We start from the raw sequence: 25,328 nt of genomic DNA, 5'->3' as shown, positions 1-25,328 counted from the left end.
GGCTAAGTCATAGACTATTTCTCTACTGTGTGTCCTTACAGGCCACAGGATAATGACACAACCTCCAATGACATCTTCAAACTGGTAGGGACTTCTGCTGTCAGCATGACTTGGTAGAAATGAATGCATAAATGAAAACAAGATTCATGCTTTTCTTTCTTCTCCTCCATCTTGCCTCATCTACCAGTCTGAGAGTTGCTCAATCTGTGGAGACAGGAAATCAGGTTAGCACTCTTAAGGAGAGCTGTTCAGCCATAGGATGGGCCACATTCCCATCTGGAAATGGATTATGCAGAGACACTAGGTGCCAAACCTATGAGGTCACGGGGATACCTTTATAGGTTTTCCATTTTTGTCGTACTGGTACACCAGCATCTTGATACAGTGTGAGTTGGCCGGCGAGATCCAAGGGCTACTTGTTATGGAAAAGTTATGGTTGGTGTAGAACTGTATTGGTTGCTTCTGGCACTTGAAGAAGGCCTTGAGGGTAGCGGCCGCCATTTTGCGGAACCGCTTGCTGATGAAGCAATAGAGGAAGAAGTTGATGGCCGTGTTCAGAAGGGCCAACATGTTGGCAATGTCGGACATAACGTGCATCAGCCAGCGGTTCTGGATGGGTGCCCCATACAGGTGGTAGAGGATCATGATGATACGTGGGGCCCAGAGTGTGGCAAAGATGGAGGTAATGGTAAACAAGATGGCAGTGGTTTTCCCTGTGGAGTAGCCACGGAGGCGAAAATTGCTCTTCCGCCTGAGCTTGTATACAATGATTGAGTTCAATATGAAGAAGATGGAACAGGGCACCAAGTACACAGTGAAGCAGTGAATCCAGATAAGGACATGGTGCACGGAGGTGCTGATGTAGTCTTCAGTCCAGATGTTGGGCCACCAGTAGTAGGGGATGCTGGTCAGGAAGCAGGTGACATAAACACTTACAATGACTTTCCGGGTGCGGGCTGGGTAGGAGACCATGTGGTACTTGAGCGGGTGGCAGACCGCAATATACCGGTCAATGGTTAATGGCACAGTAATCCAAATTGAGGTGTGGATGGATGAGAATTCCAGCACTTCTATGATCTTTTCGGGAACCTGAGGCATCTGCATGTTCAAGATGAAATCTTCCAACAGGAAGTCCACGAACACAATGAAAAAGAGGACCAAGATGTCAGCAGCAGCAAGTGCCAAGAGATAGTTGTAGGAGGACTTCTGTCTCCTGGCCACCAGCTGAGAGAGGATGATCACGGTTAGGATATTTGCTGTGGAGAGAAGAGAATCTGGCTTACATCTGAAGCAAGATGACTTTATTGCCTACTAGGGGCCCCTAGGCATAGTGTATCAGGCACTCCCACGGAAATCAAAGGGACTGAACCCATGCTCTTGAGGGACAATCTCTGCACTGCAATCGCACCTCATACAAACATCTGGACACGATTTTGACAAAGTTTCCTGTTCACATGGTACTTAATTTGTCCCTCACACAGTCATGACAGTGGTGCTGCCGTTGTCCTCACTTCAGAAATGAGACTGGGTCTCAGAGAACTTAAGGAACTCACTTAGAGCCACAGAGTTAGTCATTCATGGTGACAGGGACCAAACCCAGATGCTCTAATCCCCAATCCTGTGCTCTTTGTTTTGTCTGACTGCATGGAGAATATGGGGCTGGGATGGCATTTCCTGTTTCCCGTGCTCAAGTAGGACATTGGACTATACAACCTCTTAAGAACCTTTAGAACTTGGATTTTAAGACCTTTCTTTTTTAAGTGGGTTCAGAATTGAAGGAATGGAGAAGATCATGACCTTTAGATTAATTTAAAAATAAATTATATTTATTTTTAGAGTCGGTACACATGGTACATAATTAAAGTTAATAGAAAAGTAAAATTTCCTTCCACTCTTATTCTGCAACCACCCAAATACCCCTCCCTCAGGGCAATCATAGTTAATAAATAATCTGTGCTTATGCATGTCTGTATAATATGTGTGTATATAGGTTTTGCAAATATAGTAGCAATAGATTATTTTTCTGGGGGTCAGAATTGTTTTGGAATGCATCCACATAATTCTGATCAGTTTTAAAACAACAAATGTCTCTCTGAATAAGATACATCTGGAAGGTCATTAGGAACTCACTCTGAAATGATCCCAACGGATAACATCTGGAAGTCATTCTACACACTTATTCTCATTAAGTCACAACCAAACCTGAAATTTGAACATTATTAATCTTAGTTTGCAAACAAGGGTCTGAGAGAATTTATGTCCCCTGTCTGAAGTGCAGTGGCAGAGCTGGAATCCAGGGCTCTCTTTCTCACATGTGCCTTTAAAATTATTTCACAATAGTCCCCATGTGAAAATGTCTTTAATATGCACACTCTGGTGTAGTCATCACTCGGGTTAAACACATTTTAACACTTTGCCACATATGCTTTAGTTCTTTTTAAATAAAGAAACGACACTATAGATGCAGTTGAAGTCTTCTTTGAAATTGTTCCAGCCCATCATTTCCCTTCCGCCTTTCCCCGCCAGAGGCAACCACAGTGCTGCGGTCTTCAGGGCCACGTTTGCATACTCTTAACATTCTTTTATACAGAACCTGCCACTCTACATGCTGCTTTTTTTCACACAACAAGTTGCTTTTGAGACCTCTTTTTTTTGATACATGTAGATCTATTTCACTCATCTTAACAACTATAGAGCAATTCCATTAATAACCTTATTGCAATTTATTTATTCATATATACACAGACATATTTATACATATACACACGTGTCTATGTATGTATATATACACATTAATGTAGACATATACCTCTAGCTGTCTATATGTGTATATATATATACACATATACTATATATAGACATCTATGTGTCTTTGTATATGTATATATGTGTGTGTATATATATATATATATATACACATTTAAATTGGTTTCAGGATTTTGCTGTTATAAACTGCTATAGTTAATACCTTGATATGACTCTCCATGAGAAGTAGCTATGTGTCAGTTTCTCTCAGGTAGTATATACATATGTAGAAGGGTGTTTATTATGCTTTAGAATATGTGCATCTTCATCTTTACCAGATATTGCTGAATTGCTCTGTAAAGTGGTTTTACTAATCTGCACTCCCAACAGTAGAGTATGAGAGTTCCAGTTGCTCCATAACCTCTCATTACTTGGCACTGTCAGGTTTTTTTGTTTGTTTGTTTGTTTAAGGCTGTGCTGTCCTTGTTCTTGCTCAAAGCACTTTGAAATAACATTTTGAAGTGGTGGAGAGTTAAGGTACCAATTATATTAATTATCCAGTATTCATTCCCAGTGGTTTAGAGCATTCAATACCCATGCTTTAAACCACTCGGCAATATCAGTACTTCTAAGCGGGAGTGAGGGCACCATGTGAGTATGTTACACCCTGGACAATAAAGAAAAATTATAAGTAAATTTTACTTTAAGTCAATATCTAAGAAAAGAGGTCCATTAAAGCAAAATTCTTTATATTCTTAATCCTGGAATTTCAAAAGTTTACTTATGCATCCAACAGTGTTTTTCTATAATTACTATGAGCTATGCCCTGGAAGGAGATATTGAACAAAATAGACATGGTCCATCTTAACTTCATGGAGCTTAGAGTTTACTATGCAAGAAAAGCATCAACCGAAGAATCACAGAAGAAAATGTGTAACTGGAAGCTCTAGTAAGTGCTATTAGTTATCAGAAGAACTTTTACTGAGGAAGTGATGTCCAAGCTGAAATTTGGAGACCCAGTAGGAGGTAAATAGGCAAAAAAGGTGGTTGGAGAAAGTGTTTCAAGCAACGGAAACAGCATGTGCAAAGGCCCTGAGGTGGGGAAAGCATGAAGAGTTGAGTTTATTAAGGCAAGGAATACTCATATAGCTTTCTACTTGCTTTGTATACATTTTTGCACTTCATAGCTCTCTTTTATTAAACAGCCTGTTGAAAAGTGTTCGAAAATGTCTTATTCCTTTAGACATCCTTTCAGAAAACATCTAGCATCTTCCTTCTGTGTACGTGGGCCCAAGATGGATACAAATTAGTATTGTAGACATTCAGAGTCTCCACTCAGAGAGTGTAGAAACAGCATGCAAGGGGCTGAATATTAAAGAGACAAACAAGAATACACACAGTGATACATGAGCCACAGGTGCATAGATACAGAATGAAGGGCAAAGGCTTTGGAGGAGGTTATGGGTCAAAAGTTAGGCTACTCTGACCTGACAGTCAGAGTTTCATGGAACTCAAGCTGTAAAACCAGCCGCATAGCACAGGGAGATCAGCTTGGTGATTTGTGACCACCTGGGGGGGGGCAGTATAGGGAGGGTGGGAGGGAGAGAGACTCAAGAGGGAAGAGATATGGGAACATATGTACATGTATAACTGATTCACTTTGTTGTAAAGCTGAAACTAACACACCATTGTAAAGCAATTATACTCCAATAAAGATGTTAAAAAAAAAAACCCCAAAAACCAGGTCTGATGCTTTCCCATCAAGCCAAGAGCATCAGAGCACAGTGATTTAGAATGTGGAGTTTGGGGCCAGGCTGCCTGGGGTTCAGTCCTGGCTCTATTATTTATTGACTCTTTGGCTTTGGGCAAATTTATTCAATCCCGCTGTGCCTTAGTTTCCTTTTTCATAAAATAGGTTTAATAGGGTTATTCTGAGGACTAAGTGAGATAATTTTTATAAAGTGGTTAGAACAGTATCTGGCATGTGGTAAGTTCTCAATGAATGTTAGTTCTTGACTGAGAATCCACTCATTCAACAATTATTAACGGAGCATTTACTGTGTGTCAGGCACTGTATGAGGTGCTGGAGATGCAGAAATTAACAAAATGGACAAGTTCCCTTTTATCATGGGGCTTATAGTAGAGTGGGTGAGAGAGACAACACATAAATACAAAAATGTACAACAGAATTTCAGATAGTGATGCTATACAGAATAAAACCAAGGGATGAGACAAATCGTTGGGGGGTGTTGTTTTTTAGATTGGACATTTGAGTTCAATTAAGGATGAGGAGAGGGGATCTGCCATAAAAAGATCCGTGAGAAAAGAACTCTAAGCAGGGGGAATGGCAAGTGCAAAGGCTCTGAGGTAGGAAAGAACTTGGTATTCATGGAACTGAAAGAAGGACTCTCATCCGTCCTATTATCATCCCTGTTTTACAGGGGAGGAAACTGAGGCTTTGATATTTAGGTTCTCTCTCCATAGCCACAAACTGAGTAAGTGGGAGAGCCTGAAGTTGACTCCAGCTCTCTCTGACTTTATGGCATATCAAGTTCCGCTTCGTTTCCAGCCGGAGGAAAGTGATTCCTGTTCTCTCAGTTGCCCCGGACTTAGAAAAGTGCCGTCATTTCTCAGAACCTCTTTTTTCCATTCATTAAACAATGTCCACACACTCTCTCACGTCCCTGCTCTGCTCCCCAGCTTATAAGGGGGGTAGGGATGAATAAATGCTGGGGCGTCCCCAGAAAAAAATGTTATACAGTCATCCTTTAGTATCTGCAGGGTATTGGTTCCAAGACCCTCCTGTGATACCAAAATCTGCAGATGCCCAAGTCCCTTAAATAAAATTGTAGAGTACAGATGGCTCTCTGTCTCCGTGGGTTCCGCATCCACGGATACAGAGGGCTGACTGTATATATTCTGCGGAGAGTCACTTTCCAACACCATCTCTTACTTCCTCATCGAACCCTGTTTGTAATGTGGTGCTAAAAATGTTCCATATCCAAACTCTTCAAAAATATTCCATCTCCATCTAATTAATGCTTTAAGTCAGGCAAGTCATCAACTCCAAATTAAATTTCCAGCTATTCATATTTGACATTTCCTTAAGTTTCTAGTAATTGCGTCTCTCGAGAAACTAACCCGCAGACATTGAGTTTCCCATTGCTTTCGTGCAGGTCGATTTGCTCCCAAGGCAATATCAAGAACACTTAGAACATCCTTGGGATGAGAGAGATGTGTGAGCCACAGAGACCCAGAGGGGAATGGAACAATGCCTGTGTATTGATTTTCTGAAAAAGAAATGAGAAGGTAGAATTTTCAACTCCCAAGGTCGGCATTTGCTATAATTCCCCACATTGAAAAATCCTTTCATTTCCACTGTGACAGTTTTTTCCCCAAAGAAAAGGAGTGGTGTTGACAGGGTCTGTGTGTATTTATAAAGGGTGAATAAGCGAAGAAACCCAAGTCATCACCACCTGAAATTCCATTTCATTGCATTTTTACTTTAAAAAATATTGCATTAGGGCTTCCCTGGTGGCGCAGTGGTTGAGAGTCCACCTGCCGGTACAGGGGACACGGGTTCGTGCCCCGGTCCGGGAGGATCCCACATGCCGTGGAGCAGCTGGGCCCGTGAGCCATGGCCGCTGAGCCTGCGCGTCCGGAGCCTGTGCTCCGCAGCGGGAGAGACCGCAACAGTGAGAGGCCCGCGTACCGCAAAAAAAAAAAAAAAAAAAAAAAAAAAAAAAAGTCAGTGCTTCTAAAAAGCAAATCTTTTCTGTCAATGGTGTCGTTGGACAGGTGGGTAATATAAAGCCCATGTTTTGTGATTGCAAAGCTTCTTGGTTATATTCTTGGGGGAATTCATTTCCTATACTTTGCAGCTTACCATGCTCAAACTTGAGAGGATTTAGGGAGCGTTAAAAGATCAGCACAGGTTGGGCTGTCAGACCCCACCACTGGACGGTTGACTGGTGCAGAGGGAAAGGGTCAAGGTTTTCCAGAGGTATTTTCTGTGTCTGTGAGGACTAAGAAGTTCCTGGAGATTCCTTGGAAGAGCCCTGACTGGGAGTTCTGAGTTTATATCTCTTAATTCTGCTACATTTCTTGGTTTTTGGTTGTTTTTTTTTGGTCTTTGAAAATTATTTTTTTTAATTACAAAAGTAAAATATACCTTTAAAAATTAAACATATCAGTGTAAAATAATATTATTAGCTCACTTTTATTGAGCATTTACTTCTAAGCCTCTTACACACATTTAATTTCATTTAATTTTTACAACCACCCTATGAGGTTGGAACAATTATCTGAGAGCATCGAGCCTTAGAGAGGTTATAAGTAACTTGTTTGTGGTCACAGAGCAAGCGAGTGGTGAGCCCAGACATTAAGCCAGGCTTTTTGTCTCCTGAGTTTGTACATGTAACTATTACATTAGACACTGGAAAGTGAAAGTCTGTCCGAATCGCATTTTCTAGAGAGATTATGGTATCTAGTCTCTTAGATGGTCCTCAGTGAACCATACCTCCTGGTGTTCATGCCTTTGTGTAGTCTCCTCCCCTTGAATTGGAGCTTGTCCTGTGATTCACTTTTTTTAAAAAATAAATTTATTTATTTACTTTTGGCTGCGTTGGGTCTCTGTTGCTGCGCATGGGCTTTCTCTAGTTACAGCAAGTGGGGGCTACTCTTCGTTGCGGTGCCCGGGCTTCTCATTGTGGTAACTTCTCTGGTGGCTTCTCTTGTTGCAGAGCACGGGCTCTAGGCATGCGGGCTTCAGTAGCTGTGGTATGCGGGCTTGGTAGTTGTGGTACACGGGATTAGTTGCTCTGCGGCATGTGGGATCTTCCCCCATCCAAGGCTGGACCAGGGCTCAAACCCGTGTCCCCTACATTAGCAGGCAGGTTCTTAACCACTGCGTCACCAGGGAAGTCCCTGTGATTCACTTTCGACCAGTAGACTACTGTGGGAGTGACACTGCATGAGCAGGTTGTACGTGGGCCTTTTGAATACCTGCTTTGGGATGCTCCATCTTGGAGCCCAGCTGTGAGAAGGCCAAGCCACACGGAGATGTCGTGTGTAGGGACTCTGGTTGAAAGCCCCAGGTGAGCTCGTAGCCGACAACCAACATCAACTGTCTGTCATGTGTCTGTGTCATGTGTCTGTCATGTGAGTGAGCGCTCTTGGATGTCCAGCTCCATGGAACCCCCAAATAACTGCAGTCCCAGTGCCCTGCGGCTGCCACTGTGAGAGACCCTGAGAAAGAGCCATCCGGCTGAGCCCAGTCAGCCTAAGAACCAGGACAAATAATCCTGAATGGCTGTATTAAGCCTCTAAGTGTTCGGGTGGTTTGCAATGCTGCAACCAGAACAGAGGTTTATTAACCATTTGGTGTTTGTATCTCTAGGATATTTATATGCCTATAATTATAAATATAATTAGTAATAAGATTATCACCACAAAATGAGATCATACACTAATACTGTTGTGCAAGTTGGTTTTTTATTATCTTTTTTCTCTCTCTTTTTTAAAAACTTTAAATAATTAATTTAGTTTTGGCTTCATTGGGTCTTCGTTGCGGTGTGCAGGCTTCTCATTGCGGTGGCTTCTCTTGTTGCAGAGCACGGGCTCTAGGCGTGTGGGCTTCCGTAGTTGTGGCTCGTGGGCTCTAGAGCGCAGGCTCAGTAGTTATGGCACACGGGCTTAGTTGCTCCGTGGCATGTGGGAAGCCCCAAGTTGGTTTTTTAATCAATTAGAAATAAATCGTGAACTTTTTCCTATGTCAATTATATTCATGAAATATTCACTTATGGCTGGACATTACTTATTTTATTTTGTTTTATTTTATTATTTTGGCCACCACAGAGCTTCATTAAACATCCTTGCATATTTCTGTAGAATAATTTCTCAAAAGTAGAAATGCTGGCTTAAAGGGTAACACACATTTTTCCCCTTCTTCCCTCTCTCCTCCCTCTCTCCCTCCTTTCTTCTTAAAGGCAGCTAATAGAATTTGTAAGAAGGGAAAGAGCTCAAGGTGAAGCTACAAAAAGATTTAGTTTAGACACCAAGAAGCACTTTCTGACTACAGTGGTAGTTATGTGAACGAGAGCAGGCCACTGACACCACAGCTGTTTGGTCCACGCAGGTCTTCTGAAAAGAACAAAGAGTTGTGTATCTGGGCTGATTAAATTCCTGGCGTTACCTTCTGCAAATCCTCTTTCTCTGCATCCTAAATTATATTTTCGTGAATTTCCAAAAAGAGAGCAATTCACCCCTTTCAGCCCCCATCCCCTGTGACTTAAATGCATCCCTCCCTCCTTCAAGGTGCCTATCTTTTGTACTAGAAGAGTCAGCCCTCATGTCCTACAGACACATGACGACCCCTGACACTGTGAGCCATTCCAGTGGTGCTATTTATATGGTTGCTGGAAGGTGCCTCAAGGACAGGTTTTTAGGAAAAGCCATTTCTAAGCCTCGCAGGCAAGAAGTCAGCACTGCCCTTGTTTAGATCATCTGGGGAGTGGGCACTGAATTGGGTGATGGGGCATTGCTCTTGAGGGCTGTCATCTCCCTTACTGTTACCTGCTCCACTACAGGTCTCGGAGGGATCTTGGAGCAAGGGGAGATAAAGGGGAAAGGGGAAATAAGATGCTGGTGCTGGCTCTGGAACCCTGAACCAAGCCGCTGCTGCTGCCCCAGCTCCCCCGTGGTGGGCAGGGCACCAGGTCACTGCGTCCAGAGGGGCCAGAAGGGGAGGGAGGCGTGGCCTCGACGCGGCAGCTGCACCCACCATGCACAGCATCAAGCGAGTGGTGGTAGGTGATGGGGCTCCTCTGCTACACAGCTGATGCCTTCCCCAAGGAGTCCACCCTGTGGCGTTCGACGATTACAGTGCCCGAAGTGCACCTGACTGGCACACAGTGAGCCCGAACCTGTGGGACGCGGGGCCAGGAGCATGACCGTCTCGCACACTCTCCCACCCTCAGCCCAACGTCTTTGTCATCTATGTCTCCACTGCCAGAGAACGTGCGGCACAAGTGGCATCCAGAAGTGTGTCACCACTGCCCTGAGGTGTACATCCTCCTGCTGGGCACCAGGAAGGACCTGAAAGCTCAGCCTGACACCTGCGGCGCCTCAAGGGCAGGGCCAGGTGCTGGCCGAGCAGATCAACGTCGTGCGCTCCCTGGAGGGCTTGACCTGGCAGCAGGACGGCGCTTAGCTTGGAGGCTGCCCCGCCCCACCCCGGACAACTGGTGCCTTGGTGCCTCGTCTGCCCCCAGCTGAGCCTGAAGGACAATTCTAGCACCCCTTGGGGGGGGGTGCTCCCTGAATGCCTTTTTCTCCTTAAGGAGGCCCACAGCGAGGGGGCCTTGGGTCCTGCCCCACTCTGCTTGGGAACACCAGGTGTTCTCGAGAGCTCACCCAGGCCAAGGTTGGCTCCCTCCCCAAGAAGCCAACCCTTGCCCTTCCCCATTTCCCCACACAGACTTTGGTGCCTCTGTGCTGCGTCCTCTCAGGTTAGGAGCTCTCAGCTGTCCAGTCCCTAACAGCTCCCTCACTGCTCTCTGACTGGTTCCCCTCTAGATGCTCTCTCCCTTCCCCAAAGAAGGAGCCACGGAACCCAAGAACGGTGAATATGTCCTAACCTACTCCCACATGCCCAGGTCTTATGCATTTGCTGACTGACTCAGCCCCCCATGCCCCCCGGGCCTTTCCTACCCCATCAGCATTATTAAAATCTCGTCTCCAGTGGGGGATGGGGGGAGATGATGCTGACGGGACTTGGTGTTCAGTCTTTTTGACCTCTGTGGATGGTGCCAGGAGGTCTTCAGGCAGTTGTGCCCTGAGGGCTTCTAGGAGAGGAGCAGGGAAGGGTTTCCCAAGGGCAGCTGTCCATCCATGTGGTCCCAACCCCAGGCACTGCCCGCTGGCCAGTGGCCAATCTTGTTTCCCATTGTTCCACTTGCTCCAGGGCAGAAGCCAGGGAATGTGGAACATACTTCCTGAAGTTGGCTATTAGGGGCACGAAACTGACTGTGGACTAGTGGGGTGGAGGTCAGGCAGTGGGGCCCCAGCTCATGTGAAGGCAATCCCTGAGGGATAGCTTCCAGGTTCCTGCAAGGGCTCTGAAGGGCCATTTGTTCTTTTTCCTCTTTGCAGGCTGAACTTCACCCCACATATCCAGGTACATAAGAACCTATCATAGGACTTCCCTGGTGGCGCAGTGGTTAAGAATCCTCCTGCCAATGCAGGGGACTCAGGTTTGAGCCCCGGCCTGGGAAGATCCCACATGCTGCGGAGCAACTAAGCCCGTGCACCACAACTACTGAGCCTGCGGTCTAGAGCCCGCGCTCCGCAACAAGAGAAGCCACCGCAATGAGAAGCCCGCGCACCGCAACGAAGAGTAGCCCCCGCTCGCTGCAACTAGAGAAAGCCCCCGCGCAGCAAGGAAGACCCAACACAGCCAAAAAATAAATAAATAATTTAAAAAATTCTCACTTAAAAAGAAAAAAAAGAAAAAAGGAACCTATCGTAGCTGGAAGAGGTTGTGAAGTGTAGTGATTAATCTCCCTGAACCTCAATTCCTACATCTGTGAAATCGGCATCAATATAAATAGCACCCTCATAGGTTATTAGAAAAATAGAGGAAATAACGTGTAAAATACTTAGTACAGCCCCTGGCACATGGTGAGCACTCTGTAAATGTTAGTTTTGTTACTTTTCACACCTGGCCAGTTCAGTTCAGCAGACAATTATTGAGCTAGAGGCCAGACACTTTGCTGGAAGCAGAGCTGAATAGGAGAGAGTCTGAGCTCTCAAGGAATCCATGGAAGATTCTCGTTTACCTCCATGGATCATTCCAGGCACTATAGTCCTGTCACCTTATCTGGAAATTCTTTTTTTTTTTTGCGGTACGCGGGCCTCTCACTGTTGTGGCCTCTCCCGTTGCGGAGCACAGGCTCCGGATGCACAGGCTCAGCGGCCATGGCTCACGGGCACAGCCGCTCCGTGGCACGTGGGATCTTCCCGGACCAGGGCACGAACCCGTGTCCCCTGCATCGGCAGGCGGACTCTCAACCACTGCGCCACCAGGGAAGCCCTGGAAATTCTTCATTCCCAATTCCTCTAGCTGCAGCTGTGTCCCACCAACAACCCCTCTCTATTTTTCTCTGCTTGGTGGAGAAAAACATCGGTCTTTATCTATGGAACTATACCCTTAAGAGCCATTACTATATGATAACTTAGTTGTTTCTTGCATTCTCTGAAACAGCTTCTGTTCTTTTAAAATTTTAGTTCTTATTTGACAGCTCTTTAATTTTCTTTGTAGCTTTACTATCATGCCCTTCACTGTTATTTTTTTGTGGAGACCCTACTTGTCACCACATTTAGCACTTGAGTGGATCCTTTTCAAAGCTAGGATCTGTGTTTCTTCCTTTCTTTGAATCTCCCTTTCTAGGATCTCCTGCCCAGGGTGATAGCATAGCCGGAGGCAGGGATGACAAAAATGTTTACTCTTCAATTGACTGGTAGGGGCTGCTGGGTGCCATGTTGAAACATTCCAAAACCACACCTGGGTTTAGCAGTGCTGCAATGAATTGGTGATGCCTGCCTTGGTAGAAGAAATGCTGTGGATTTGCCACAAGGAAGTCTTGGGACCTGGATACATGGTGCAGGTTTCCTTTTTCCCAGAACTTAATAAAGTAGTGTTTTCCAGTATAGACCAGGACTAGTTGAGACCTAGCAAGCCTGCCCTTGTGGTTGAGTAGTCAGCAAGAGCTAAGATGGCTACCCCAGGGCAGTCTGACTCAGGGCGATGGGGAGAAGTGAGTCCTCCTCCAGGCTACAGGCCAATCAGTTGGCCTTCTCTTGACAGTAAAATTGCTTCTGGCTTTTTGACTATGCACAGCTTCTTTGGGTAAGCATGACAACAACTAGATTCTCAACTGGGAAATCACATTCAAGTTGGCCAACAGACTCAAAAGTTTCCAAACCATACTTCTCAATGCCAAGCTTCATTTTCTTATGACTACCATACACTGAGCACCTACTGTGTGCTGGGTGGCTCTGTATAGATGAGATGATTTTATGAGATTTGCTGATGAACATTTTTTACTTTCAAAGTTATACATTTAGTTTAAGTGGTACTAGAGGAATGTTATTTTTCCATTTAGGGTAGTGATAAAAGCCTGTTTATAAAATAACTTTATCCAAAAAGTGAACTGACTTAAAGAAATATTTAAGGAGATGACAGTGCAAGCAGAATGTAGGCTCTCATCTCCATTTTACAAATGAGGAGAAACTAATATTCAGAAAGGTTTAGCCACCTGTCCAAGACGGCACAGCTGGGAAGTCAAAGAAGCATTCTGAAAGCACTTGACGGTGCCATTCTGGGTCAACTTTTGTACTAAGTGATGGATGCGACTGTGTTTTTTCAGCTCTGGGGGTTTGTCACAGAGACAGATGGGGGCAGGGCTTGAGGTGGCTCTCCAGCAAACACAGAACAGAAGAGTTATCGGAAAGGACAGGCTCCTTAGAGAGGCATGAAGTTTGAAGTCTGGAGGAGCTGGGCTGCACCCCAGATCTGCACATTTCTTGCTAGCACTCTTGGGCAAGTAAACACAAGGAACAATCAATAAAATGGGAGTAACGATGCTCTCCAGTTCAGAGGGCTGTTGTGAGGGTTAGAGGGAATCTCTCACACACACAAAGCTCTTAGCACGGCGCCTGGCCCAGGGAGAGTGTGCAGTATAAGTGGTCACAGTTATTGTCTGCGAGTGTGATGACCAGTCCTGTGAAGGTGAAAAACTGAACCAGGCGAAGGCCTGGTGCAGGCGAAGCAGCGCCCGCAAATCTAGGTGGGGCTTCTCCTGGTGTAGTTCTTGAGGATGGGAGAACTGGCTGTAGAAAAGACCTCTAACTTGTTTCTCACACTCGGTCAGTGAAAGTGTCCTTCATGCTGCTCTATGTTACAGATGAACGTTGTTAAGAGAGTAAACCCTAAGGGTTCTCATCACAAGGAAAACATTTTTGTTTCCTTTTCTGCTTTTTCTTGTATCTCTGTGAGATGACGGATGCCAACTAAACCTATTGCGGTGATCATTTCACACTATATGTAAGTCAGATCATCATGTGTATATGTTAAGCTTACACAGTGATGTAAGTCAATCATATCTCAGTAAAACTGTGAAAGAAAAAAGAAAGCATCTTTAGCCTTTCCATTTTTGTTAGGAGGCCCCTCGGGTTAGACTGAGTTCTCACATAGACGCTTGTGTGCTCCTGGACAAGCCCCTTCCCTTCTCAGAGCCTCAGTTTCCATATCTGCAAAGTGAGCTGGTGAATAGTAAAGAAATAATTTAAAAAATAGTATCATAGCTCCCGTTTGGTAAAGGTGGGCAGGGGTTAAACAGGCACACAAGACAAGGAGAGGCTCCCAGGGAGAGTGAACAGCACGTGCAAAGGCAGGAAGGAGGAAGGTCCTCAGGGCAGCTGTTTGCTGTTTGTCAGGCCCTGAACTCACTGCTTCATATACATGAAGCATATTTCATGTCTACAATATCAAACATTATCTAATATTATAATATCTAACATTAAATATCCAGTATGGAATCCTTGCTAATAAAGTAGGTACTATTTTCATCCCCTATTATAGATGAGAAAGACTGAGGCTCAGAGGGTGAAGAAGTTGACTGAGGTTGGATGCAAAAGTGTCAAATGCCTCTTCCAGTTCTTCCGTTCACGCAGACCTGTAATACAAGGGCTGAGCACATGCAGTAATAACTGGTACATTTATTAAGAACCATTTCCTTTATTAGGCACTTGCTATGTGTGACTCACTTGCTAAAGGTTTTACTGGCATCAAATTTAATCCTCACATGACATAAAGGGATAGATGCTATTAATATCCCCATTATAGAGATGAGAACACTGAGGCCCAGTGGGTTAAGAGACTGGCCCAGATCAGACATCAAATGTATGCTGGACCCAGGATTCAAAAACAATTTATTAGACTCTGGAGCCCATTCAGTGCACCTGCTCATCCAGACGCTTCCATCATTAGCTTGAGGGAACTATTAAGTAGAAATGGGTCAGTATTTTGTTTCTTTTTCTTTTTTAACAGTGTGTATCAGCTGGCATGTATGGTGGCATGAGGTAACTGAGGGAAGAATTCCCTTCAGAGGAGTTGTAGGTCCTTCCAGAACACCCACGACTCACAGTCCCTGGAAATAAGCGAGGGTAAAGAGACAGGGGGTTCGTCTCTGCCTCTGAGGGTCTAATCACTTCCTCCAAGTCCAGGGCTTACCACCGAGACCCTCTCCATGGCGCCTCCTGTATGGAATGGTGCTCGCGCGGGCTAATTCTCCCTGGGATTCACCCCAGGTGCATGGTTTCCGCCCACATGGCCGTCCCCAGACTTGCAGCTGGTGGCTGCCATGTGCACAGAATGCTCATTTGTTTTGTGGACCCAGAGTGATGGTCACTGGGTGTCAGGGGACCAACAGGAAGTCAGAGGCTTCTGGGCTCTTCATCTGGAGTTCACCGTGGTGTCAGAGGCTTTTGTGGCTCTGCTCAGGTTGTTGCTGTTTGATTAAATGTCTTGCACTAAGCACCATCCGTCTCCCACTGGCTGTCGGGGGTAGGTATTTTTAGCTGTGGGCAAATAGCTTATCAATTGTGCATGCAAAACGCAGCCAACACAAAGCCTTCATTCCTGTTGCCTGTCTTCTTCCACACAGGCAAGGACAACAGAAGAATTAAAGGAGGTTGGCACTCATTTGCTCATTCCACAAACATTTACTGAGCTGCCCACCATGCACCAGGCACTGGGCCAGGCACTGTGGATGCAGCAATGTGCAAACGCACAGGTGGCGTGAGTCCACATGGGGCTTACGATCTATGTCGACAGAGTTGAGGTCTGCTCTGCTGCCTGCTAACTCTGAGGCTTTTGGTGGGTCACACATTTCTCTGGACCATTTTTCATTCAAAAAGCACGTGCTGGGCATATACTATGTGCCATTCACAGCACTGAGGTTGCTGGTGTGGAGAGACAAGTCTCTCCCCACTAGCAAGCGAGGTAGAAAGGGAGAGAGGTTGCACGACCAAGCAGCGAGCATGACCCAGGTGGCCCAGGCATTTTCTCAGGCCCATGGGAGAAAATGGCAATGAGTTCTGACCTCAGGGCCTGGGAAAGGTGCACGGAAGCGTGAAGGAGGGGCTGGTGGGATCCAGGAGCCACATGGGCAAAGGAAGCAGGATGGTGGGCAACACAGTCAAGAACTAGGAACATAACAGATAAATTAAACAAATAATTCTTCAGCTAATGACCCAAGCTGTCTTTCTAGCCTGAAGGCTTCTCTTCCCAGGGGCCACTTCCGAGGGGCAGCTGGCTGCCCTGCAGCTAAGGCCACGTATAAACTGCAGCAGTCAGCTGTCACTTCGCGCCTCCAGCTGCTTTCTAGTATTAGGTCTGCATCAAGTGTCTCCAACTTAAAAGAAGGAAAAGCAATACCATGTGATGTCAGGAAAAAAAAAAAACCACTCACTATTATATACAAAGGTCCCAGAACATGTTGTTATGGTTAATCTACTTACCCAGGGTTCCATTGCTATAGACACCACCAGTGCTGACCACAACTATCACAACCATCACTTTGATGATTTGGGAGTCACTTTAGGGACTCCCAGTGTCATCCCAGAATGGTAAGAGGCAAAGAGTACAGATTCCGGAGCCATGCTGCTAGGGTTCAAACCTGCCTGTGCCACTCTAGCTGTGTGACCTTGGACAATCTACTTAACCTCTCTATGCCTCAGTTTGCTCATCTATGGAAAGGATGATACAGCACTTATCATAGGCTTTTGTGAGGATTAAATGAATTAATATATGGAAAGTACCAAGCACAGTGCCTGGTACCATACAGGCTATATAATTTTACCATCATAACTATTAGGTTAGAAATCCAGACGAGCAGGAAGTGTGTTTGCTTTTCTTATTACTATTAATATATTGCCAACCTCTCACACAGTTCTGGGCATATGGTAGGTGCTCTAAATATTTGTTGAATGAATGAATGAATGAATGAATGACTATGAACATAGATTAACATGGCATTTTAGACATGCAGAAGGGCTTTGTCATAGTTTTGAATAGACTGGAAGACTGCTAAGTGTTTACTGCAGAAAATGAGTCAGGTGATGTGATCAAGGGTAACTGGAAATTAATTTAGTGTTCACTGTGTGAGATCTTTTAGAGACTATCAGCTTCTCCAGAAGAGGTTTTGTGCCAGAATCTTCCATGTGAATCCAATTTCAGCTCAACATAAATTTAGTGATGCTCAACTATGTAGCCAAGCCTGGGTCAGACTCTCAAGGAGTACAAGACCCTGCACTCAGGGTGCTGAGAGCTTACTGAATAAGTCATCCCAAGGCAGCATGAGGAGTCATTCAAACTCCCTGCTACCTTCAATGGCTCTATGCCAGGGCTTATAAACTCAAATGGCACAAGGGACCAGTTAGGTGACATCAATGTGTGAGGTGAGCCTGCGGGGGCCTTTAGTGAGCTGCCCAGCTTATACCCCCTTTCAAGAGGGCAGCCACTGTTTAGTTCCCCCTGGTGGTTTCCCAGGAGGGAATGACAGCCAACTGTGGCCAGGTCATCCAGTGTTTCAAGAGAGGCTTGCAGGCAACACACACACACACACAGGGGGTGGCCCATGGGTTTGAGACCTCTGCTCTGTAGCAAAATCCAGTGTCTTTGCACAGCCGACCGGATACCCCCCACACCATCAGCGCCCTTCTGCATCCCACGCAAATGCTCTTCACTTTACGAGCTATTGCCTAAATGTGCCGTGTTCTGCCTCGGCTTTGTAGCATCGTATGGGCTACTTCTTCTGCCTGGAAGGCCTTCCCTGCCTACAGCACTTTGCCTGGCAGACTTCTTATTTTTAAAGCCTTTCCTGATCTCAGTGCACTGAGGTAAGCACCTCACTGGGTAGAGTATTTACAACATTTTGGTACTGATCTCCTTCAAAATCTTTATCACCCATTCTCTGGAAGGCAGAGACTGTATCTTTTTTCTCTGAACCTTGAGGGCCTATCACAGGGCAGTCAAAGAGTTTGCACTCCGTCAGTGTTAGAGGAATAAAAGTGTGACGGATGGATGGATGGATGGGTGGATGAATGGGTTACCCAAGGCGCTCTCTGTGGAGTATTCATCTGCTGGCTGTCACTTCTGTGGTACTCCATTATATCCGTGACGGCTTGATCTTATCCCTTCCCTCTGTCTTCTCTCTAAACCCAGTCTCTCTAGGTAGCCTCTCGGGAACATTTTCCTGTTTCCTCTTATGATGGCTGATGGATCTGGACTCAAATTCCCCATTTACTTGTCCAGGCATGATTTAACTCAGTTTCCTCACCTGTGCAAGGGGGAAAATACCATTTCCCCAAAGGGCTTATTGAGAAGACTGAGTAACTTCATATATAAAAGCATTATTACTATGCCTAGCATTTAGTATGTACTCAAAAGTATTATTCGTTTCTCTATTGGGTGTGATAGTTTCTTTCTTAGAGCACTGACTCTTTCCCTTGTTGGAAAGTGGGGAGCACCGATTCTGAAACCAGACTTTGTGGGCTTGAATCCCAAGTTTGTCATTTCCTAGCTTTGTGACCCTGGCTAAGTTACTTAAATAACTCTGTGCCTTAAAGTTCCTCATCTGTAAAATGGGGATAATGATGCCTGTCTCTTAGGGTTCTTGTGGGAATTAAATCAAGGGCTTAGAAGAGTATTTGGCACATAGTGAGTGCCCAGTAACTGTTAATTTTGTCGCTCACCAGCCCAACCCAAGAGACTCAGGGCTGAGGAGAATTTTGCATATTCACCAAGACTACTCAGGCCGACTTCCAGACCCTTCCTTCTATTATAGACATTGACTCCCTGCTGGATTCAGCCACCTTGCTACAGCCGTGGACGTCATAGTAAACCCGAGGAAATGGTTTCTTCCTTTCTGTGGCTCCTATCCTGGCAGAAGCCAGATAGATCACCAGAGAGAAGCTCCATGACAGCAGGAGGCATCGTGCTATGGGAGCACTTAGGAAGGGGTAACGAGTCTAGCCTAGAGGATCACGGAAGACTTCTTGGAGGAAGTGGCACGTGTGCAGTGACATGGAGGAATGGGAGCCAGTCGAATGACTGGGGAGCAAAGTGTGTCAACAAGAGGGAACAGAATGTGCGAAGGCCAAGAGGCGAGAGAAAGAGGATGGCCATTGCAGCAGCTCAGCTCCTAAGCTCAGCATGGAATGGAGGCCACAGACTGGGGGCTTAAGGGGCTGATTCCAGGCTGCAGATGTGTTTTTAAGATTTTTGAATCAGTTGCCATGTTTACAAATTGGAGTATTTCACGTCCAATTGAGGGTTTGAACTTCTTTTGAAAATCAGAAGGAGAGGCCACACTGGGCCCACATTTCCACTTGGGGCTACCCTGCAGCTCAACAAGTCCCCATGGGCCGCACTCATTTCTGCCATCTGCCTGCCCCTGCCCAGAGCCGGGGAGGGAGTTGGAGGGAGGCCTGGCGGGAGAAGAGGTAGAGAAGTAACAGCACTTGATTCTAATGATTCAAACTGGGTTTGAGTTGAATTTGTCCTGAGGTGATGGAGATTCAGTGAAGGGCTTTAAGCATTAAAGGGTTTTACTAAGTAAGATGCTTGTTATTTAGACGTCCTTGAAGGTAGTTGAGGGGGGTGGTGGAGAACAGAGAGTCCTTTATATAACTCATTGAAACTTTCAAACATGGGTTGGTATTGTAGCTTCCTCCTATATAAAATTTGACAGGAGCAGCAGAAATGCCGAGAGGTACCATCTTCCTGCAAAACGTGTCCCCTTCCCCTCTTAGGCCGGCAGGGGAAAGTTCCATGGGATCTGGATGTCCAAGAACATTGGAAAATTCCCTGATGTACACCACCTGGCTGCACTTTCTCCAAGGCCAGCGTCCTGGTGGTGGTTGTGTTCCACGACGGGACCTGCATTCTCCCAGCAGATGCGGGGTTGAAGCGGCAGCACCTGTGCCAGAGGACATGGATGGACAGGGAACAGGCCATGCCCAGAAGACAATGTCTAATTACCTGGGGGCCTCAGGAAGCAATTTTCTCTGGTTGGAGAAATTGATTTTTGTGCCACACGGCCGAATGACATGTAGGTCAAGGAGATGTAATTATATGGAAATGGATTTATGTTTGGGAACTTCTAAAGACCCACCTCTGCACGCTGGGAGGTGGCAGAGAGAGAGCGTAGCTTCCATTCTGCCCAAGCTGGGTTCAGCAGGTGAAAGTCGGCTTGCTTCCTTGTGATTTTGAGGGGGTCTCTTTCTTTTCTAGCTTGGGGACACACACCTGAATGTCACAGAAGAAAAGGAGCAGTGCCCTTCCTAGTGCTGTGGTGATGAGCATGGGCACTGGATCCAGGTGTGACTCCTACTGGCTGTGTGACCCTGGGGAAAGTTACCTAACATCTCTGTGCTTCCATGTGCTCAGCGGTGAAATGAAGCCTATTGTGAGGACTAAATAAGTCAATGCATAGAAAGTGCTTACAGAAGTCAGGGCTGCAGAGTCGACACCCCTGGAATTGTGGCCTCGGCTCCCTTCTCCATCCCATTTCACTCACGAGTGCTGCCTTCCCTCTGTCCCAGCGGAGAGGAACCAAAGCACGTGCAGCTCCCCAAACAAGCCTCACTGTCTCCGGCTCTGGGTCTTTGCTGATGCAGTAGTCTCTTCCCAGAACATTCTTCATCCACTTTATCTGGTTGACCCTTGTCCTTGACCCTTCAGGAGTCAGCTTGTCCAGCCCCCTGGATTGATGCCCCCCATGCTTTGCTGTAGCCCTGCTTATGACACAACAATCTGCCTCCCTTTTTTTTCTGAGCAGAAATATCATTTCCAAGAGAGGACAGGGAAAGTGTCAGTAGAAAAGCAAGTGTTTTTTTTTTCTCTCTTTAGAAATAAGAGAAAATGTAAATAATAATAGCAGTAGTGGCAGCAACGGTGATGATGAGGATGATGAGTGATTCTATACCTTTTTCTGCCATGAGGGAAGTGTTTTGTTTTGTTTAATAATATTACTATTTTAAAAAATTCAACCCAGCTCTCCAGGCTGCTATTTTTTTGTTTGTTTTGTTTTGTTTTTTGTCTGCATTGCACGGCTTGTGGGATCTTAGTTCCCCAACCAGGGATTGAAGCTGGGCCCTCAGCAGTGAAAGCGTGGAGTCTTAACCACTGGACCGCCAGGGAATTCCTGGAAGTGTTTTTTTTTAACATCTTTATTGGAGTATAATTGCTTTATTTACAATAGCCAGGACATGGAAGCAACCTAAGTGTCCATCGACAGATGAATGGATAAAGAAGATGTGGCACATATATACAATGGAATATTACTCAGCCATAAAAAGAAATGAAATTGAGTTGTTTGTAGTGAGGTGGATGGACCTAGAGTCTGTCATACAGAGTGAAGTAAGTCAAAAGAGAAAAACAAATACCATATGCTAACACATATGTATGGAATCTAAAAAAAAAAAAAAGGTTCTGAAGAACCTAGCGGCAGGACAGGAACAGAGATGCAGACAGAAGTGGTCTTAATAATAAAAAGAATAGCTTCCACTTAGCAATCTATTATATGCTAAAAACTGTGATAAGCGTTTTACACTTAATAGTCACTGCTGGGCTTCCCTGGTGGCGCAGTGGTTGGGAGTCCGCCTGCCGATGCAGGGGACGTGGGTTCGTGCCCCGGTCCGGGAAGATCCCACATGCCGCGGAGCGGCTGGGCCCGTGAGCCATGGCCGCTGAGCCTGTGTGTCCGGAGCCTGTGCTCCGCAATAGGAGAGGCCACAACAGTGAGAGGCCCGCGTACCGCAAAAAAAAAAAAAAAAATAGTCACTGCTGCTCCCCTCACTTTAAAGGTGGGTATTATCAGATCTTTTCTATAAAGGAGGGAGTTCGGGACTGGGTTTAGAGACTTGCCCAAGTTTACAGAGCTAGTAAGTCACAGAGCCAGGATTTGAACTCAGATCTGTCCAACTTCAAATTGTTAACTGCTACACTCTTTAAGAAGTCAGAAGGCCTTGGGACCATTGCTTCTAATGACACCCAAATCAGCTGTAGGACAGGCCCTGTGCTCATTGGCCTGCTGGTCTGCCTCTGACATGGGCCCCATCCTTGGGGACTCCTGACTCCAGGGTGTCCCAGGGAAAAAGGCCTTTCCCTGCCTGCCCAGGGTTTTCCAGAATGAAGAGGGCACTCCTTGGTTGTACAGGGAAGGGATGGGCTACTTTCTTGGCAGAGGGAACTACAAGTACAAAATCAAGCCAATGTGAAACCATGTTGTGTTTGCAGAACTGTAAAGTGACAGGCTTGGCTGGCATGTGGACCACAGGGAAATGAGGTTTGAGAATTCAAGTCTCCAGTGTGATAACCTCAGTGAAATTGCTTTGCAAACTCCCAGGGTTGTCGTGGGGACCAAAGGAGACGCTGCACGGAAGCGGCTTTGCAAACTGGAAAGACGTTAGGCAAATGTTAATTATCACAAGATATTTTGGAGAAGCCTCATTGGTATCGGGAAAGAGAGAGCAGAAAATTAAAATACCTGCTAACTTCTCTTGAATCCACATTCTCAAAAGAATTCATAAATGAAAAATTCTCATTTCATTGCTCTCATCTGTTTTTCAGGTTAGTGAATTGTAATAGATTTTGGACTCTAATAAAAATTCAGTCAATTTCCTGGTCATTATCAATTACACTAGCAGGTTTTGAGACTTGTAGGAATTTTTGTTGCCCACCCATAAGGCCACATCCAGCTAATTCTTTATCCAAATACTTCTTAGATGTCTCTTCTCTTTCCCCTGACACTGGGGTGGGGGACAGGTCTATGTCTCCTTCATTTTGGAACATATTCTTAGTCACTAGCACAGTGTCTGACAGATAGTAGGCACTTGATAAATATTTGTTTAGTGCAGCGTCCAAGTCTGAATGGCATCATATTATACGTGAGTTACCGCAGGAACTTCTTAGCTCCACCCTGGCCCCTGCCCCTCTGTTCCCGAAGCCATTTGTCTACATTTGCTCAAAACCTCAATCCATTTTCCTCAGTCTAATAAAATACTATTCGTAAAACTAACTTAACTAATGTTACATACTAATGCTACTAATGAAGGGTCCCAATCTACAGTTTAACCAAAACACTAAGGTAGGAAACTAAACAAAGAGGTGACACTATTCAAGAAAGCATAATTATTCTTATTCTTATTTGCTGATTATATAGTAGTATGCTTAGAGAACTCAAGACAAGTAGTCAAAACTTTATTGGAACCAGTAAGTGAGACCTCAAGAGTATCAAAGCCCAAACATAACAGCAATGGCTGATCAGAAGATGGAATGGGAAGAAGATTCCATTCACAGCGTTCTAAGCGCCCACAGGTGGGGAGGAGGGCCTCCTTTGCGATGACTCTGGGCTGTCCTTTGTCTCCTGGGTCCCGAAGCAGCCCTGCTTGTGCCTGAAATCTCCCTAGGTCTCTCACAGAACTGATGGAAAGCGCGATGGAAATCTCCATCCCTTGCTGCAGCTAACAAGGAGCGCACAGGCTCTGGCTCCCAGCGTCTGGGTCAGAAACCTGTCTTTGCCACGGCATTAACTGCGTGACCTCGAGCCACTTAACAACTTACCATGTGCCTCAGTTTCCTTACCTGTAAAATGGGGGTACTAATAGAATTTACTTTGTGGGCTTATCAGGATTCTATTAGTTGATTCATGGAAAGTGCTTGAAACAGTGCCCAATAGGCAGCAGGCACTCGATTAGTGTCCATTATGCTTCTACCATCAAGGCTTCAGCAGCCGCGCTCTCTAAGCTTCACCATGGACACTGCCGCGGGGGGTGGCGGAGGAGGACGTGTGCCTTATTCGGCTGAGGGTGGGGGGCTTTCACATCATCCTGAGTTTTTCTTCAGAACAGCATGTTATTACATTTATAGGATAATAGGTTGAACCATACAAAATGGACATTTTAAAAGGCAAAAAGTGGCCTAATCATTTTCAATTTACTTGTTTTGCCTACTGGACTGTGTATGTCTTGAAAGCCTGGGCAAAGTTCATTCCTCTTTCTGGTCCCCAGTCCTTGGCAATGGTTCTGATGCTGAAGGAGGTGCTCAGCGCGTGTGTGTGATGAAGAAAAGACTTGTGGTCAGAACACACATAGCACGTCCATCCCAGAAGGGAGGAAGGGGAGTTCCAGAGAGCAGGGGCAAATATCTGCCCCGATAGCCACACCCCATCCCCAGCACTGCCCCTACCCCAGGATGGGAGTTGATGCTTTCCTCTCTGTCCCATGGTACACAGGCTCCCTTCTAGTATATCACACTTCAAGCTTCACATTGAGGTATCTGCTTTTTCATCTCTCCAACTAGACTGTGCCCTCCCTGAGAGCAGGGTCCCAGATCTATTTGTGGCACCTGTAGGAAGTGCTCAGTTCTCAAATGAATGAATACTGGAAAGTCCTAGCAGGGTTCAGTGGGGTGGCTCCCTTTGTGGGGACTCATTCCTATCTTTAACAGCTTTGTATATTTAGTGAAACAAGGAACCCTTGGTTTGAGGTCCAAGGATGTAGCTTTGGTTTTTCAGGCCCGCTTACTAGGAGTAACTTGGGAAAGCTATTTGACTCCTCCTAACTTCAGTTTCATAATGGATGAGAAAGCCCTTTGTAAATTTTAATTCACTTTGCATATTAGCCAACACTGTATTGACATTAATAGCTATTACTGATGACTCTTTTTAAGCATTAGAAACAGAGCCTGGCATATAATAGGTGGTCAATAAACATTTACCCCATGGACTAGATTTGGAATTCTGAGCACTTGATTGAATTGAGTCCACTTCTGGCTGATAAAGGAGACCTTGGAAGGCTCTGGAAGACGGCAGAGTTTTCCAGGGAGTTGTTTCATCAAAATGTGCCACTTGAAAAGAAAAGAAGCAACTCAATTTCCTTTTTGTAGATTAGGTGTGGAGTGGAGAGGGAATTCACCTTCCTGTCCTTGCTTAAAAATAATTTCAAGTAATTAAACTCTCTGCTTGGGGAAAGGGCAATGCGGACGCCGGGAGAGTCCTCGATCACGAAGGAAGACATAGTCCCTCAAGATGCCTGCAAAGACCAGGCTGGAAGGGTGAACCGAGGCAGAGGTCTGTAGACACAGCATTTGTCTTCTCCAGTGCTCTGAATACCAATGTCCGCTGCAGGCCCAGCGGCAGCACAGGTACCAGCAGGGGTGCACAGGCTTGTCACAGCTCTGCTCTGCCGCTCAGTGGCTGAATTCTCTTGGGCAGCTCACTTTACTTCTCAGAGCCTCGCTTTCCCCATCTGCCAAGTGAGCTTAGAATTTCCAGGCTCACAGCCACTGCCGTGAGGATTAAATGAGGCATCGTGGAGAAAATGTTTGATCTAGTGTTTGTCTCAGAGTAAGTGCTCAATAAATGGTAGTGGTGGTGATGACGATGATGATGATGATGATGGTGATGATGATGGTTATAGTCAAGATGTTTTCTTCAGTCTCGTCAAGATTAGTAAGG

General features: G+C 45.6%; 1 protein-coding gene across 1 annotated transcript in view; it reads right to left on the bottom strand.

Moving 5' to 3' along the window:
• Window positions 1–321: 321 nt before the first annotated feature.
• Window positions 322–25,328, bottom strand: part of GPR139 (G protein-coupled receptor 139) — a gene marked incomplete at both ends in the record, with an annotated part of 39,842 nt that continues 14,835 nt past the window's right edge. The window contains one exon of the mRNA XM_082671367.1: window positions 322–1,256. Coding sequence (XP_082527493.1) covers window positions 322–1,256 — 935 coding nt within the window. The remainder of the gene's footprint in view (window positions 1,257–25,328) is intronic.

Source organism: Grampus griseus, assembly GCF_964374135.1.
Source record: "Grampus griseus genome assembly, chromosome: 14".
Taxonomy (NCBI): domain Eukaryota; kingdom Metazoa; phylum Chordata; class Mammalia; order Artiodactyla; family Delphinidae; genus Grampus; species Grampus griseus.
Note: the sequence above shows the minus strand (reverse complement) of the source record. Positions and strands in the feature narration are given on the sequence as shown.